The sequence below is a fragment of the Clarias gariepinus genome, chromosome 22 (assembly GCF_024256425.1).
Source record: "Clarias gariepinus isolate MV-2021 ecotype Netherlands chromosome 22, CGAR_prim_01v2, whole genome shotgun sequence".
Lineage (NCBI taxonomy): Eukaryota > Metazoa > Chordata > Actinopteri > Siluriformes > Clariidae > Clarias > Clarias gariepinus.
In genome coordinates, this window is record NC_071121.1 from 19905961 (window position 1) to 19925203 (window position 19243).

The window sequence follows — 19243 nt, forward strand, 5'->3', positions numbered from 1 at the left end:
GAATCAGGATGTGATGCTACCTGCCCTGAGCTTTAGGCATGAAGTCATGTTATGGAACCCAGCAATTTGTAGCTTGTTTATTACTTCAGTACATCATATTATATAAAATAGTCAAATTTCTTATGTTAGATCTGTATTATTTTAAGTAACAAGATTTATTTTCTCTTTTTTCCTTTTCATACAGGTGACCCCAGTGGCTGGGCCTCCAGAAGGGGGCACCAGGGTGACCATCCGTGGCGTGAACCTGGGTCTGTCTTTCTCTGAAATGGAAGATAACGTGCAGGTGGCAGGAGTGCGGTGTACCCCAAAAGAGGACGGCTACATCATTGCAGAGCAGTGAGTCCTTAAAGATCTATAAAACTATACGTGAATCCTAATTGATTTGGTCTGTGTATCCATTAAAGGAAGCTACTATCAGAATGTCAGTAATCCGTATAAAACTGGAACAAAAATCTAGTTTAGCTCATCTTTAATCCGCCTCAAAATAGAATGCACTGGGGAAAAAAAAACACAATGTCCTAGATTAACCCATGTCCAGAACAGAAAAAGAACCTGTTACAAGCAGAACACACTTGCTAACACACTCGATGACAACAGGCCGTATAGACTAGCCAGATTCAAAAGCAGCCAATTAGAGCTGTCATTGCGCTAAGACGTGCTAGCCGCTCCATACGGGGTGTTCGGGGGGTTCTGCTTTGCTCTGCTGGATCTGCTGGCAGTTTTCCTCACACAGAAACATCTTCACAAAGGCAGTCCAAACAACTCGTGATGGACGGCTATCCTGAAGATTACATTCACAGCCTTTTCCAACAGGGGAAAGAAAAGGCTAATTAGAGCAGCAGCAGACCTGGCTAGTTTCTTTCCGCTGGGAGGTTGCTACCCACCCTACCTCCCACTCCCTTACTCCTCAATAATCACTCAGCATCTGCTTGTTTGCTTGTTTGCTTAACGGCTAGTTAACCCAGCTTTTACAAGATTCTGCAAATAACTCCAAGCCAGCGCCTTGTGCATCAACTTGAGAATCTAAAATCCAAAAATATGGAAAGTTTATAACTTCATGTTTAGATGAAATTATTTTTAAACTAAAATATATGCTAGATGCTCAAATGTTTTATGCTTATTTCTTTACAGCATTTCAGTTAACGACCACAACTCTAGAACTTCACCAGCCTTAATTAAGGGAAATTACTTTTATCTATTTTCTATCAGACAAGCAATTGAGTGTAAGGTCATGGTATTTGGTACATTTTACTGGTTCATTGGTGTCAGGCACTGGAAGAGGGCTTTACCTTTCACATAAGAAGCCACGTTTTGTTCAATTATAATGAGGAAAATGTCTGTATTAACTCCCCAAGCATTTTATTTTGCGTAGTCAAACAATTTTTCAAGATAGGTTAATGTATGACTTAATGACATGTGTAATGATCCCAGATTTTTTAGGACCACAGCATTACTGTTTCCTTTCTATGTAATAGCATACACCATTCTAATCTAATTTTCTAAGTAAAGCGCAGTGATGCATGCTATAGCGTGCTTCATAACATAGCATAGACCCACTAATCAATAAGTGGAACTCATTCACAACATGATTGTGTGTGGTGTAACAGAAACGTGTTCCCTAAATCATTCAAAAGTTGTGAGTTTGAATCTTATTAATCCCACGGCTGTCTGTGTTTGGGAGTAGAAAAGAGCGAATCTATTAATCACACCAACTCCAGCCAGTAAGGGGTTTCTTTAAGCTTGCATGATATAATAGGTGAGATCTAACTGGTGGCCTAAACTTGGTGCATACAGTCTAATAATATGTGCTTGTGTGCCTTGCAATGGATTAGCACCAATCCAGGGTGTACCCTGCCAAGCAGCCCAAGTCCCATGGGATAGGCTCCAGGCCCCCCATGACCCTGTATAGGATAAGCAGTATAGAGAATAAGTGAGTGAGTGAGTTTAATGACATACTGTATATGACTTATAACATATAATGACATATTTTCTTGACTATATTTATGATCATATTTCATTAATAAGCAGTTCTGGCACTAGTCCCTACCAGATAAATAAATCTTTAGTCTATTTTAGAATTTGCGCATCCTTTCACCCAGCATTCTCTGTGAGACATCACTTTTAAAAGGCCTCTTTGATTCACAACGGACATGAAATTAATGAACAGCATAACACACTGTGCAGTCAGGCCTAGGCTTCTGGCACTAATATGGTAGGCTATTAATTAGTGACTACTGAGTATATGCAGATCAGCCTCCACTTAATTCTACACCTTAATGTCGTGGGTACTGCAGTCTTATTTACACGTCTGAAGCGTGATCACGCGTGGCTGTTTATAGGGAGATGTTCATGCTGAACGTACAGTGTAGCTCCTCAGTACGGTGTAGTCATGGCCTTTTAAGGTTGAGCGAATTACAGAATTCTGTGAACTTTACAATTGACAGTGTTTTTATACCATGACCTTATTTCAGAGCAAATCTTTAGAGATGTAGAAGGTTAGCCTTGACTGCAAGCCCTGGGATACAGCACACTGGGCGCAGAATTTACTATTGCCATGGGTATATTATATTTTATTTATGTATTTATTTTTTAGGTACTGTGAGTAGTCCCTGTCTGTGTGCCCAGCCTGGTTTCTTTTCCGTGCCTTGATGCAGCATGCCGAAGGGGCCGAAGCAAGCCTCGGCAGCTGTAATTGAAATGCGTGACGTGCAAGGGAGGAGATTTGTCAGTCCTCCTCGCCTCTGACAGCAGTTTAATCCAAGTACGATAGAGCTTGGGTGAATTCATTTGTATGGAGCTGTGGAGGAGTGTCAGGAGGAAATGAGGAAAGGGGCTGCACACGATACCAGAGCCTTCGAAGCAGAAATTCTCTGCCGCGCAGCCTCTAGAGCCATTACGTCACCCCAAGTACCGTCAGCTAGAGTCATTTATCTTAGACTGGCACGGAGTTAACGCTGCTGCTTAGAGCTGCTTTCAGAATGTAATAGGGGTTGTGTTTGTATGCAACTATATACAGTATCCACCTATGTACACAGTACTTATATATTCTCAAACTGTAAAGTCACAACCCCAGCACATGCACTAAGCAAGCATGATTGCGTTGCAATCTTTCCTACTCGCCACAAGTGCCAATCGATGAGTGGCACATTTTTATTCTGTCATTTGATCTGGCCACCTGCCTGCACGGGTGACATCAGATCAGAGAGTATGATAAAACAGTATTGATCTGCTGCAGCTACTCACTGTGATTTACGCAGGCCTTCAGTGCGCTGTTAGGGGCCATATTTATGACGCAGCAGGGTGCAAACGTTACGAGGATGAGGCAGCACTGGATGCCCATACAGGCGCCAATTGCTCGTGATTGAACATGTATGGCATATCAATTGAGCACCAAATGGCAAAAATACAATGGTATCGACAGGAATTCAGCTTGGAAGGCTGGACATGTACTTGCTACAATCATTACTTGCATAGAGGTGCCAATATTATGAGTACGCCAAGTATATTTATGATTTGAGACATTCTTTTTAGCTGAAGCACCAGTCAGACCAATTGTGAGTAAAATTCACCTGGCACAAAAGCTAATGTTCTGAAAAGTAACAGGGTGCATGATGTGAAATCGGCATGTGTGGGTTTTTTTAAGCAGCTTTATCTAGGTTAACTTTGACCTATAATTTCACAAACTGCTGGCTCGTGAGTGTATAGAAAGCAAAAGATTGCAATGCCTACTGTAATGTTCCCTATTTAACATTGTCTATTGTAGCATCGAAAGGGAATGTGAAATGTGAAAATGAACACGAAAGGGTCTGTATACTATTTAAACAGTATCCTGTTGCTTATTTTGTAGAAAATATCAAAAAAATATAAAAAAACCTTTCTGCAGAGTTTTGTCAGTTCAGCCAGGAACATAACATTAAAGCTTAATTATATATAAAGGTTCCACTTGTGCCATAAGAACATTTTTGCCCCCCCCCACTCATGACTCAAGTGGGAGTGTGCTGTAGTGTCTGACACCGGGACATCAGCAGCAGATCCTTTGGGTGGCGTGGGTGCCGGAGATGGTCAGATTGAGATCTGGGGAATAACCTTGAACTATTTGCCTGCTAAGCCCCATAAGTCGCAGGCGGTGTTGCACTGGGTAGTCCGATACCCTTCTATCATAGCGAACATTGACTTTTTCAGCAATGTGTGCTACCTCTTTGTGCTTTTCCGTGGAATCAGACCAGGCTGTTCTTTGGTCCCTACAGACATGGATGAGCCATGGGTTCCCATGACCCTGTCACCAGTTTACTAGTATATAATTGAAAATCAATGTTATTCAGTTGACCTGGTGGTGGTGGTGGTGGTTTTAGTGTTGTGGCTAATACAAATCCCAAAATACAGCACTCTAATTGCTTGTGAACTCGATGTGAATTTACAGGATAGTGTGTGAGATGGATGCAACTTCAGAAGACACCGACGCCGGTCCTGTGCAGCTTTGTGTGGGAGAGTGTAAACCTGAGCTGCAGGCTCGCTCCTCCCAGCTTTACTCCTTTGTGGTAAGGATTCAAATCCCAGCATGCTTCTGAATTATGCAAAAAGGAGGTGGTATTAACTTACCTTTATTTTGGTTGTACTTTAAGAGTTCCACTTATACAGTAAGAGCTCATGAATAATCATTACGACCGAATTGAATTTTTTGTTCAGGCAGCTGTAGGATAATGTTTTATATTCGAGCATTAAAACAGACTTATGATTATTTCCCTTTTTAGACATTTAATGTCCATATAATGGCCTTTCCATGAACTGTTCAGCTTTTTCGTTCAGATTTTACAATCCTCCATTTTTAAGCCTAATATGTTCATCACAACTAGGTAAATAATTTCATTTTTATGGTTCATGTTTCCTTTTGTTTTATTTCCTGTTATTATTCTCTCTCACTGTGAAACATTTGCTTTATTGATTTGCATAGTGGATAATGGCATTATTCGCACACTTCCTAGTGAGCTAATGTGTCTAATGCAATCACAAAGCAAAACAACGAACTGAATCGAGTCTTCGACAGCGGACCCTTCAAATGAACTGTTTTGAAAAATCGCACGCGATTAGAAATTAGAGTTCTAATTTGTCGCTGCTTTTCAGCAGAATGGAAACCACGCGTGCTGCTTGTGAAGCGTAGTTCCTGACAGCATAATCAAATTAGTTTTTAGTATGGAGCAATTATAAACGTGTGGCACCATGGGGAAGGCACACGGAACACGGAGACAATGAAAGCTGTTAGCTGAATTAAAGGCAGGATGGCAGCCATGTTCCTCCACACCGAAAAAAGCACCTGAGGGGACACTTAAGCACCGACATTCACACGCACATACACAATCACACCTCCCCCAGCAATTAACAGCTGCCGGTTATTATCAGAGCCATTTTCATTATGAGTTTGCTGAGTCCTTTCGACTCTTGGTTTGAGTGCATGTGCGTGTCGCCGTTTTCACCATGTGCTTTTAAAACCCCTAGACCCTCCGTGTTATAGTCATAAACGAAATGAACATGTTTATCCCCAAACTCATCGAAATGCTGCTGGACACCTGAGTAGCATTCCCAAGCGAATGAAGCAGAAAATGCTGTTAATGTATTTTTTCGCCCTCGTGCATTAGGAGTCAGCGACCATCTATTTTAAGACTCCGTGCTGGGTGTTTGTGTATTTCTCCATCTGCTTGTCTTCAGACAATGTACATACATGCTATTTTCAGTCAGTGAAATAAAATGCAGGGAGGCGCTGCGGAAAGAGATGGGGGGAAGGCGGAAAGTGGGCAGTGAAGTGCTTAGAAGATATTTACTATGGATTTTAAGCATATGTTGTCTTGAACTCTCTTCCATGAGATATCACCACTCTGTGTGGATAGAGAACAATCTTTTTCCTGCACTTTGCTCTGCAGAAATTAGACATGCTTGTACAGAAGTATCTTAGTTGGTTAAAAAAAAATCTAATTCTCTTTGAAAGTACAGTAGATATCCAAAATTGTTCATAATGTCTAGGTATTACCTACACTATGTATGTGTACAGTGAATTAGTCTCTCTTTCTCTTGCTCTCTCTCTCTCTCTCTCTCTCTTATATTGTCTTGCCTTTACTATCCATTTATCTCTCTAACTCAGACACCATCTGTAACTGGGCTGTCGCCGAGTCGAGGTCCAGAGTCAGGGGGCACAAAGGTGACCGTCATTGGAGTGAATCTGGGTGCAGGGAGCAGCGTCAGCGTTCTGTTCGGAAACCAGACCTGCGAGTTCTATGAGTAAGAACGTGCCTCATCGTTTTAAAAACGTCTAATCACTGTCCACCAAACATGCAGTATATGTGAGATTACAACGGGCATAGATTTTAGATAAGTTATTTCGCCCTGAAATACAAGAAGAGGATCAAGAAGAAAATCCATGGTATCACCGCACTCAATAATTAACTACAAATCATAAATTACCTATAAGCAATATGGTTATAAAGGACCTGACAAAGTGGACAGGTTTTATTCTCAATGCGAATAAATGCAACACAATTTATTCCTTGATTTAAAATTCATTCATAAATTCATATTAGTTTTACATCGGATGTGATAATCCAACTATATATAATCATGTGAATGAAGAATGTAGATGAAGTCACAAATAAACTGTCATGAGTAAAGGAAACTTAATACAGGGTGGTATTGAAAAATTTCAAGATAAGCTCTGTTTACAAGAAAGTACTTTATTACTTATTACTTACGTCAATGATAAATAATTTATTATATTTTCTGGCCCATGTAATGTAGAAGTTCTCCAACGATCATCATGCACAAGTTGTCAAATGGTTTAGACATTTTCGGAGGTTGAGCTCATTGAAGGTCTTTTTGATCTCTCGCCGTTTTCCTGTGATGTTCTTCCTCCCTTGAAATGTGCATGCCACTTAAAACACCAGAATGACTCGTTGCAGCATCGGCCACAAACTTGCCAAATATTATTATATTTGATACCACCTCAGATAGATGCAGGAGCAGTTAGCTTAAGTAAAGAAAAAGGATACACACATCCAGGGCTGAAAAGAAATTCCATCCATCATGTAATGGCTAGTGAGGATTTTTTTTTTTTTTTAATGAATAGATAAGCTACAGTTAAATGTACAATTTACCAAAGGTGAGTGATTTATAAAGCTTTAACAAGAATGATCTTTGTCTAAAAATGCTAAAAAAAAATGTACATTCTCACAAAAACTGTTATTGGTAACTCAGTGTGTTAAGGCTTCGAGTCTCTGATCAGAAGGTCAGCAGTTCAAGCCCCAGCCGCACCAAGATGTCGCTGTTGGTCCCTTGACAAGGCCCTTAACCCTGTCTGCTCCAGGGGTCCCGCATCACTGGTGACCATGCTATCTGACCCCAGCCTCCTATCAAAGGAAAAAAAAAACTTTGCGATATGCAAAGAATAAAGAATTTCACTGTGCAGTAATATGTATGTGTGGAATAAAGGCTGAACTAAACTTGCACGATTAGACACATACTGTAGATTTTATTTCATTTTTGTCTGTCATACCAGTTCCTGTGCAAGCTACTATAAAAGTGAGTGCATGTCATTAGCCTTGCTGCTAGTATGGAAAATTAATCAACACTTTCTGGACAGGGAATTCAACAATATTCTTGTATAATAAAGAAATAATAGTCTTTTTGACATAATAATACCCATGGTAGCCATCAGTGTAGTTATATAATATGCTGTAAGTTTCATATTCCTAAATCTATTAGAGATATTGACTTGTTCTTTGTTGAATGTGGGAGAAAGAAAGTGTGTATTTACTGTATGTCATATAAGTATAGATAAAGGAATAGCTGCTGCATTGCAAACTAGCTGCGTATAGGTAGTGAAATATAGAGCAGGCTTTAACCGTATAGATATTTTCAAATTTAGTTTACATTTGAGTTACATTCGTGGCTTTTTGTCACAGGCGGACTATGACGGAGATCGTGTGCTACTCCGCTCCCTCTTTGACGGGGGTGGGTCCAGTGCAGATTACTGTGAGTGTGGACCATGCCCAGGTGAAGGAGAAGCTCACCTTTGAGTACATTGATGATCCCACTGTACAGCGCATTGAGCCTGAATGGAGCATTGCCAGGTAACATTTTCCTATCAGAACTTCTCAGTCTCCTCTTTCTCACAAAAACACGATCTAAACCCTATCTGCCCTGGAGTAAACTTTGAAACATTGTGTTACCACAATCATGTGAACTAAATGAGTTACTTGTTTTAATAAGTTTCTATAGTTTATGTTCTGTGGATCTGGTTAAAAGCAGGGTCAATGAAAGAAACCACTAAGGAAGGTCTCAGTGTGTGTGTCCATCTGGTGCTGGCAGCCCCTGAATATACCACTACAGTGCTGACAGGTCTGAAATTAGCACAACTGATTAGCGTTTTTAACAGGACATAGAAGGAGATGCACAGAACATGTGGCAGAGGTGTGAGGATGCAGCAGATGGCATGGAAATGAATTTCAGTGTGAGACCTTACAGCAGAACCCCAGGACACACAGACTAAAGGGAAAGGGTGAAGAAAAGGTGTCTGATTTTCATTTTTTGGAAAAAAAAAAATGGAACCAATAAATATATATTTTTTAATCTTTAAACAATGAAAATGAAAGGGAGTGTGGATTAAATGCAAAACAAATCCAAAAAAAAATAGGAATGGAGCTGTATTTATGAATAATACCTACTGTATGTACAATGTTGACAAAATATTGTGACAAAAGGGAAATTCAGTGGTTTAATGACATTCGCATTTTTCGTAAATAATGACAATCAGGATAATAATAAGAATTTGTTGTTTTGAGATCCTTTTTGTCAGATGTTACTATGGAAGGACTGAAGTATAATTACCACCTGACATGCTGACGATCCACTTTTGGGCCACATTCTGACTGATGGCGGCTCATTCTTGCATAAGCAATAATTGGAGTTTGTCAGACTTTTGGGGTTGTTTGTAAGTCCACCTGCCTCTTGAGGATGGACTGAATCCTACAAGTTATTAATGATTAATTTCTGGAGAGTTTGCTGGACATGGACCCAAAAAGGAACAAAGTTTTTTTCCTCCATCGTGCTCCATCATGGTGCCACATCGTGCTGGAAAAAGCATTGTTTGTCACCAAACTGTTTTTGTATCATTCTTTATTTTTGTGTTCTTGTAAGTGAGCCCACTTCCTTGGCTGCAACCCCACTCATGAACGGTCTCAGGATGCTTTACTGTTGGCATGACAGGACTGATGGTAGCGCAAAAAGAAAAAATCCAAAAAGACTGAAGCAGCAGACTTTGTGAAAATTACTATTTGTCACTGTCAAAACTTTTGTCCACGGCTGTACAAGTTGACCAGACAATATGTGCCCCAACATCTTCAAAGCAAAACCTAAATGTTAACGAAGTCAATAAGTTTACTTTAGCTGGTAAAAGAATTTCCTTTTCCTTACTGTCTGCATATATGCCAAAGTACTGTTTCAAAAGACATTTAACTGACAAATGCATTTCTGAACTTATGGGACATGGTGTTAAGAAACAAAACAGCTAGTTGGACTGTGAAGAGAAGTGTCTTCACAATCTAGCATAAAGTGACAGCATAAATGCAGTCAATTAGTTTCAACTGGCTAATTGCATCCATTCTTTTCCACATTAGCATTTTTTGCTCTAATTATCCCTTCAGTATCTGTCTGTGAGAGATGAGAATGGAATATTATATATATATATATATATATATATATATATATATATATATATATAATACATATTGTATTTTAGATCATCACATAGTGTGGTGTATATATATACATCACACTATGTGATGATCTGGAATCATGAACACGGACTTCATACTGTAGCAATGCTGATTTTATATGGATGCTCTTTTCTTCCCCTTGCTTCCTCCATGGTAGTCCTACCTCCTTATTGTGCTCTGTTACATGTAATTTCCTGAAAGAATTTACAACAATACATTGATAATTGTATAGTGCACAATTACATGATTTGCATTTATATTTGCATATAATTTGCACATTTCACAACAGCCCATTGTACGGTATGTTCAAGGGTCATTTTATATCAAGTTTGCATACATTATGCGTCAAAATAATGGTCTGTGCATTAAATATAAATATGGTCTGTGCAATAAATATACAATAAGTGCTAATAAACAAATGACTGCTACCCTCTTAGTGACATCCAGCTAAACTCTTCTACACTATATACTTCCTCTTTGTTTTATATAATCACCAGCCATAATAATAGAAAAACACTTTTGGTATCGATCAGGAAGTACCCTGTATATAGCCTAAGTGCAGACAGAATAGTCCAGCACAGGCCACGGAGCTGCTGTAGCATTTACACAGTAGAGGCGCTAATGTCACCAGAGCGTCTCTAAAACCAAAAGCCATATGCTTCTCCATTACTAGCTGAGCATGGCTAATGTAGAGGCTCGGGGAACTAACTGAAGAACAACCAGCAGCCTCCTCTCTCCAGCTCGTGTTGCCATGCTTGTTTTTGTTGCTTATTGTAAAGCCCTGGACAACACCAGAATGTTAACTAGGATCATTGTAGTCCCTGCTCCTTTGGCATTTCCAAAAGCACATCTGTTGTGTTTGATTACGTCTACTGAAGCCAGTTAAAAGCATCTTTAATCATTACCTTCTCACAAGCTTATTATCTTCACAGCACCGTTTGACAAAGGAGGCCGTTTTAATGGCGGGTCTGTAGGTTAAATTGTGTAAGAGTTTCAAAAGTGGAGAACATAATGGAAGTTAACTTTTTGTTCAATGTGCAAAGCTGACCATGTTTTTTTTTCCCACTCTCTTCTTCTCTTTTCGCTCTAGTGGGCACACTCCCCTTGTAGTGACCGGAACCAACTTGGATGTGGTCCAGGAACCTAGAATACGGGTCAAGTATGGCGGACATGAATCAGTAAACGTATGTAGCAACGACTTCTTTTCTTGGTTTCTACTGTAATTCTCTGCCCCGTCTTTTCACTATGACCTCAGTTATATCTGTGCCATGCATTGAGTCGAATGCCTGTCTTGCATATGGTGAGACTAGCTAATGAAACCGAAATTGCATCAGTTCAACCTCAGAGGTTCAAACGCTTGGGAATAAACATGCTTCGTCTGTTGGTCGGACTTAATTATTGGTGAATTATTCAGGGAAAGTGTGACGGAGCACATTTTAGACTACGTTTGTCCTTGTTTTGTTATGCACATAAGCCAGATCGGTGCTGAATATGAAGCTATGCATCTCTGCAAGTGACATAACTGGCCCTCTGAATAATTTAGTGTCTATAATGAGGCTTGCAAGAAATGCTTAATAGGATCGTTTTAACCACTACAAGTTGCAGAGAGGGACTACTTTGGCTGTTTGCTTTTTTTCTGAGTAAAACATTTTGTGTGGAATGCGTTATCATCTTCAGTGGGTGTTTTATGGCATATGAAGTGCATTAGAGAGAAGACTGTTGGAAGAGGTTGGAAAGTGGGAAGATGTTCTTTCTTATTCACTGGACAATTAACTATATTTACTATCCTTCATCAACATAACCAGAGTCTGCAGTAATCAGGAAAAGCACAGAATCATTATAAATCAAATTTGTTTCTTTTTTCCTAGAAAAGCACTTTTAATTAAGGGACTACGACTTTTCTAGGAAGAGAAGTTGTGAGATGGGATGGTGAGGGATCTCTGCAAATTAGTGGAAGGGAGTAGTGTTACAAAACCAGCTACTAATTTAAAAAATGTACACAGTGTGATTACAGCTTGCTTACACCGCCATGCCACGACTAGGAAATAAAACATGACAGTACATGAAGGTTTGGGAAATAATCACTGACATGGTGGTGTAATGCGACATGAAGCGATGGGTTGTTACACGCGTGACGCTGATCATTTTCCAATAAAAGGGCTTTGCGAAACATGAATACATCTAAATAAAGAATGACAAAATAAATGTTTTACTTTGTATATTGTTATATTTAAAGTTGGCATATGTTCCTCTTATCACTTATATTATAAAAGCCAAAAATAGTTGTTTCCTCACCAGCCTCTCGTTCTCACTGTTGAAGTTAAGATAAAAACAAATGCTTGCCATGTTACTGTGAAACCTCAAAGCTTTCAACCCTGAAGACTTCTTTTGTTAGAAAACCTAAAGAAGCCTTCGTAACTTTGACTTCTACAACGAGCTGACTCTGGTGAATCCTTGCAACACAAAAAAGAGCGCTAAATAGATTAACAGAAACGTGCATCAGAATGAGTCTATTAATAAACCTGTGATTCGCCTCCCAGCTGTCAGAGCTATGCTTTTATAGAAACGAATGAACACTTTCTGACCAATCAGAATCAATAAGCCAGCAGCCCTGCAGTATAATTTGCAGTATTACAGTGTATCTAAGGCAGTATGGATTGATGTGGCGTTGTAAGAAAAGGATTAGGATGGCCAAAATTGTAGAAAGCACACATAGACTGATCAGCCACAAGGATTTTTTTTAGTGTTGTGGGTTGTGGGGTGACGCCTCATGTATCTAATTGTTTGTCAAGTTTATACCATGCTGGATTGGGCTGGGATGTGGGGAACTTGGAGGCCAGGTCATTGGTTTCGTGCTTTTAGGTTGTTGAGCCCCATGAGCAACAGGCTGTGACACACTGTGTGTTCTGGTGCCTTTCTTTTGTGGCCAGCATTGACTTTTTCAGTGATTTGTGCTACATTGGCTTTTCTGTGGGATTGAATCAGACGGGCTGGCCCCATGGTCCCAACGGCATGGGTGAGCCTTAGGTGCCCATGATCCAGTAATCAGTTTAGTGCTGTGTAACTGATAAGTAGTGTTAATGTTTTGTGGTGCTAATGTTATGAATAAAATCAACAAGAAAAAGTTCCAGGTTCTTAAATGGGTAAGGCACTGAACTACGGTTTGGAAGGTCCCAGGTTTAAACCCCATGACCACCTAATTACCACTGTTGGGCCCTTGAGCAAGGCCCTTAACCCTCAACTGCTCAGATGTATGATGAGATTTAAAAAAAAGGAAAGAAAAAAGTTGCTCTGGATAGGGATGTCAGCTGAATGCCTAAGTGTAGAATATTTTTCTTATATCTTTTCTTTTTTGCCACATCATCTTTAGTGTGTGTTTTATGCATAACAAAGGCATAACCTGTGTGTCTTATTCACCATAGAACTAGAGTTATGTTATATCCATACAGTTTTATTTAGCATTTCTGATGATTTTTGATGAAGTATTCGGATGAGACACTTATAGGACAATGGTTGGTGAGTTTCATGTAAAGACTAATATATAAACAGATATTGATATCTGTAGAAGAAAGAACTCCTGCATATGTAAGTTTGCATCACGCATGAATTCTTCATCTCTACATTATTATTTTTTTTTTTACATTTTTTCACCAAACCCTTTTTTATCGAATAGGAAAAAAAGAAGTCCAGAATGACACAAGCTGGATGCAGCAGCATTGTTCGCAGAGCTGTGACTTTTTACAGAACTGCTGAAATATGGCTTTTGGGTGGCCGTTGCTTGATTTGTAATTTTTTCTCTTTCATACTTTCCTTCTTTTCCTTGGTGTATATCTTTCCTCATGATGACTAGAAGAAGACGGGAAAAAAAGCAGCTCAATCTATCGCACCTCCCCACCCTGTCTGATCATTCACTATAGAATAGCATCGGCTTTGATTCATGGACTGAAAGGGTGAATTTTTATTAACTGGCGAGGTTACAATTATAGAGCTCTTCATCCCTCCCTCTTTGCCTTTGTCGCTGAGGAGAAGCAAACAGTGGAACATCCTGGCAATCAGAGCAGAGAGCCTGTCAATGCAGCCTTCAAATTGTCACCTGCCTCCTGCCCAAATTGCTTCTCCTCACTTCCCCTCCTCCCCCCTTTCCTTACCTGGCAGAATTCTCAAAAGCTACTGCAAAATTGGAGACAATTGCCTTTGTGCATGTAGCCGTACCTGTCACCTGCCTACAATGGAGACATTAATCATTGTCCTGATTATGGCAGAAAGTGCCCCCACCGCACCCCCCAACCACCTTCCCAGGTTCTTTCAGAGCAGAAAAGAGAAAAGAGGCACCAGGCACATGGAATGGCAGGAGGAGACAATAATCATGTGAGAAGATGGATTCCTAAAGTGTTATCAGTCGCTATCTTAGCTGATCAGAACAGCACTTCTGCACAGCTCTGAAGGGAAGCACTTCAGGAACACATGCAATCAGACGATGTTCCTAGCAATCAGTGTCAGAGACCTCCTCAGACACCACTCTTAAAAGAACACCAACTCAAACAGATGATTAAAGGCTGATGGCTTATGCGTCTCCTCGCCAGTTCAGCACAGAGCTGTGTACATGTGGACAGTTGTAATTAATAAGGATTCTTTTCAGTCAGGTAGTTTAAGGTTTTCAACTCACCTGGTCACACGTGCAAGGATAGACAGGCAACAAAGGGCATTATTCAGAGTCTGCCTCAAGTGCTTCCTCTGATCCTGATTCTTTAGCATGGAACTTATATTTCAGTTTTTATACAAGAAAGAGCTGGCAGGGTCGTGTTCCATGCTGCATCCAAGTGTAAAGTTGAGAGATTTTTAAATCAAGGCCAATGGGGCCATGGTTTCTACTGATGTCCGACTTTTAGCACAAGAAAAGTTTATTCTGGTTCTGTTTTAGCTTTGATGATATGTTAAGAGAGAAATAGTAATCCTGAAGCCTGAGTGCTTTTTTTTAACAAAGTAAAATAAGCCAGTGAGTACTTACATTAGCATATGCAGAGGAATGTCGTCTCATGAGAAAGAAGCAAAGGTAGCTTCCCATGAAGCTGACTGAGACAATGCCAAAATTATACAATGGCGTCTTTTATAAGATTCTTTTGAATTGTGTAATCCTTTTTTGTGTGGTGAATAATTCTATATAAGCTATTATTACTGTTTCATTTTCCTGCCTTTCAATGTTATTCATAATTCATTCTTATTCCTATTAAAAATGAAGAAAACATTATAGGCAGGTCTGAACTTGCATTGCCGGTATTGTACATGTCGTTTGCTGGAAGGTTTTATCCATGTGGACTCATTCCATTAAATCATATTCAATATAATTATATCGATATACTTCTGAAAACAGTTACAGAGGTAAGGCTGATATTCTTAAAGCTTTTTATATTACAACTAGCATATTTCTACACACTAGTGATGGGTTGTTTATAAACGATTTGTTCTTTTTAAACGAGTCGTTAACGTGACTTAGTAGAACGAGTAGTCTCAGAGAGTGATTCGGTAATATTCTATTGGGCACGCAAAGCATCGCAAAACCTTCGTAGGTTATGTACAGAAAAAGAGAATTGAGTAGCTACCTTTGAGACTTTTGGTTGGAATTGTTCGTTCTTTTGTCACATGACTCCCATAAACGCTATGCAGTGCAGTACACAGGAAACAGAATTGAGTGATTCATCTCAAAGAGTCTTTTAGCCTGAGTCGTTCGCTCTTTTGTCACGTGGCTCCCATAGACGCTATGCGGTGCAATAGATTTAAAAGAATGAATGACTAAGACCAGATGAAATGAGAGGTGAACTGCTCATTCTGTTTATTATATGTCCTTATCTGCATTATAATATTTTTGTTACTATAGCCAAAATGTGTGTATGTAGACGTGTTGGGGGCAATGTAACATTTAATTTTATTTAAGATCAAAAGAACTAAATGACTCAAAAGGATTTGTTTATTTTGCTGAACGAGATTCAAAGTTTTAAATTACTAAAATTATTTAAACTTCTCATCACTTGGGTTCCTGGTTTACAATGGTTTGACAGATGTTTTACTTTAAGATGTTTGGAAAGGAAAATTTGCTCGGAAGAGTTCATACTTCAAATTCTAAGCGTTTTCCAGGCTAGTGAAATTTAGTGCGATCCTCCATGATGATGGTAGGTGAGGTTTAGCCAGAGCTGGGCTATAATTCCATCTGCCACCCGAATCTTCCTCCACACAACCCTTCCGTTTTTCATTTTTAGTACAGCATAAATTAAAATACATGGAATGTTCAACACTTTATTATAAAATAGGTTTTCTTTTAGCTGTAGGCTGGTGCAAGTGTTTTGAGGTGGACTAAACTATAATGCTCGGCAGGTTAGGTGTTACAGCATTAAATGCATTTTCGACCTACAATGAGTTTGTCATCAGGGACGATCTGTGTGACCAAAATTCCTAGCATATTTCACAGCATAGAAACGATCTCCCTACATCCTGTAAACCAACCATTCACGGCTGTTGGTTTACAAGGCAAAATTAATTCGTTTTGGACATTTGTATTTCCTGGGACTGAAAGATTATTTGGAAAGGTGGGTGTTTGTAGCCTGCGAGGGACAAAACGCCTGAAGTGAGCAGAAATGTGGTAAAAACCAAGCAGCTTCCAGACGATTTGGAGCAGATGGTATTGTGAGCCAGACCTAAAATGCTAATGCAAGTTTGGTTTCAGGCAGCATGAAGCGTGTTGCTGTGGTAGCATCTGTCCCTGCTCCTTGTCACATGACACTTCCTCAGAGAGGAAAAAGAACGACATCCAAGGAACAGCGAGATTCAAATTGTATAGCAGAGCCCTGGTAGCAGATACCATCGTGTAACAAATAGGAATTCATTTGATGAATATTTTTGTGTATGTTCATTTTCTCTGTATGTATTTTTTTTTTTCAATAAATAGATTACACACACACACCCTACTGTAAACATGTTACCTGCTATAAACATTTTGCCTTCTTCCCAGTGTGACCTCTGATTGACAGGAAATGAGAGACATCGCAGTAGCATGATATCATGGTGCGCTTCATTTTAAAACATGCTCACACCCTGATCGTAACAGTTCTTGCATAATGAAAAATGTTGCTGTGCAGCAGTCAGTGTTTGGCACAGGGCGCTGCCACGGCCCTGTATCAGTCCACCCACACAGCTGTAATGCTCGATCTGTGTTTCTGTCAACATGTATTCCGGATGAAGCTTGCGTTCTTTTAAAAGCAGAAAATGCAAAGCAGGCTGTTGTGTGGATGAGGCCAAGACAGCACAGCACCCAGAAAAGCAAACCTGATGTCTTCTGTTCAAAAACTGTGGTTTTATATCTCCCTATATTGCTTGTCTGTCCCTTGGCAGATACCTGCGATCCATGGCATTGTTTTCTGAGTGCTGTCCAGGACTTAATTTAGCTTCTGATATTGTGTGCTTGTTTTATTAGTTATGACAACATTGCACAAGCAAGTCACGTTACAATTGCTTAAGGACAAACTCCCTCCTGTAAAAAAGTCAAGCAGGTTGTCCTATCTGCAAACCTTTTAAAGGACAGAGTGTAGGACCAAAGGGCGAAAGCATCGAAATGAGATTTACCTAGATGCTTTCTGACTCCAGCGGGCCTGGCTCAACCATAACAAAAAAAAAAAGTTTGCGTGGCCAAAAGGAGTTTGTATCGATCGCTCTCGTCAACATGCAGGCCAGAACTACAGGTACGGGGCGTGGTGTTTGCTGTGCTTTGAAGATATTTAGTTCTAATTAAGTTTCTCTCTGGAGAGTGGGAGAGAAGAGAGATGAGATGAAACCCTCCCGGCACAGTCAGGGATTTACGGCAATCAATTTTGTTGTTCGAGGTTTAGTCAGGCTCTCTGGAGCATGGAGGAGAAGCGCTGCACCTGCGTATCAATGTGAGTGCGGGTTTGTGTGTAGTCATGCATGACTCTCCGCATGAGTATGTTTTTTAAAAGGGAAAAGAACCAGATCATTTACTACTTCATGATAAAGCTAAATCATTTTTTAAAATAATACTAAACCATCCTAAAATGGCCATGTCAGACAGTAGATGTGTTTTCAATGGTAAAAGCCTGGCATACGTTATCAGGAGATAGCCTTTGATTTTTCTGCTTGTCCGTCTAGAGCAGAAAGGTCATTTGGGAAAAGGACAAGCTTTTGTAGTCTTGTAACATGTCAGGATTGGCGCAGTGGAAAGCAAAGAGCAATTTCATGTCTCTTCACAGATTCATACCTGCACGAGTGTCACGATTGTTTGTTGACTCAGATAGAAACAGGACTGCAAGAGATGCTTTGTTTGTCATTGCTCCTGCATATTTAATACTTTGATTTCATACAGTACTTCTTTTTCTTCCTGCTCTCTTTCTCTCTCTCTCTCTCTCTCTCTCTCTCTCTTTCAGGTGTGTAAGGTTCAGAATAGCACCACTATGAGCTGTTTTGCACCATCCCTGGCAGTCGAGTACACTCCCGGCCTGGACTCAGTAAAGCATGCGGACGAGTTTGGCTTTATCTTCAATAACGTGCAGGCCCTTCTGGTTTACAACAACACAAACTTCCTGTACTACCCGAACCCTTACTTTGAGCCTCTAAGCACCAATGGAGTCCTGGAGCAGAAGCCAGGCTCTCCTATTATTCTGAAGGTAATGACATTTAAAGTAATTGTACTTGTACATAATGATGGCCGAGGTTACGTTTAGGGTTTGATTTAGAGCTTGGAATGAGCTACTGTACCTTAATTATGATATCAATCACAAGGATGTGTGTGTGTGTGTGTGTGTGTGTGTTTTCTCAGGGGAAGAACTTGGTTCCTCCAGGCACAGGGGGAGTGAAGCTGAACTACACTGTGCTCCTGGGAGAAACGCCCTGCTCCGTCACAGTCTCTGACACACAGCTGCTGTGTGAGCCGCCCAACCTCACCGGACAGTACAAAGTCATGGTAATGTAGAGTGTGTCTATGAGTGATGTTGTTGTGGATGATATTTAAAATCGCTTACAGTGAATGTCACTATTTGATCAAGTTGTTATATATATATATATTGTATTGTATTGTGTGCTCCATCCATGATACAGACCAGCGCCTATTAGGTTTCTAATCAGATGCAAAGTGCAGGTTTTTTTTTTTTTTTTTTTAAAGATCTTTAAATGCAATGTTCGCCAATTTAAAAACTTTCCCCATGTAAAAGCTTTTCTCAGGCCGCGTCACTTAGAGGATCCTAGTATTCTTTACTTATTAATTTAAATCTCAGGATTTGCAGAAAAGTCATCTTAAATACAGCGGCGGTTTTCTTTCAAGGATGTTAAGGATGTGGGTTGCATGACAGAGAAAGTAAAAGCATTTCTTACCCTAATCAGCCAGAGGAAGCGAGCCAGACCTTCCTGTCGGGCTCGGGTGCTTGAGAGGCTGAAAGCTTCTTTAAGAATAGATGAGTTATTAATTATAAGCTCGGCTCTACAGT

The 19243-nt window shown here is 40.0% G+C and overlaps 1 protein-coding gene across 3 annotated transcripts in view; it reads left to right on the forward strand.

The window, feature by feature from the left end:
• plxna2 (plexin A2) overlaps positions 1-19243 on the forward strand; it is a 225150-nt gene that overhangs the window by 166174 nt on the left and 39733 nt on the right. For all 3 annotated transcript variants that reach the window (XM_053482589.1, XM_053482588.1, XM_053482590.1), the window contains exons 13-19: positions 185-336; positions 4421-4538; positions 6134-6270; positions 7947-8114; positions 10849-10942; positions 18188-18427; positions 18580-18723. In XM_053482589.1, coding sequence (XP_053338564.1) covers positions 185-336; positions 4421-4538; positions 6134-6270; positions 7947-8114; positions 10849-10942; positions 18188-18427; positions 18580-18723 — 1053 coding nt within the window. The remainder of the gene's footprint in view (positions 1-184; positions 337-4420; positions 4539-6133; positions 6271-7946; positions 8115-10848; positions 10943-18187; positions 18428-18579; positions 18724-19243) is intronic.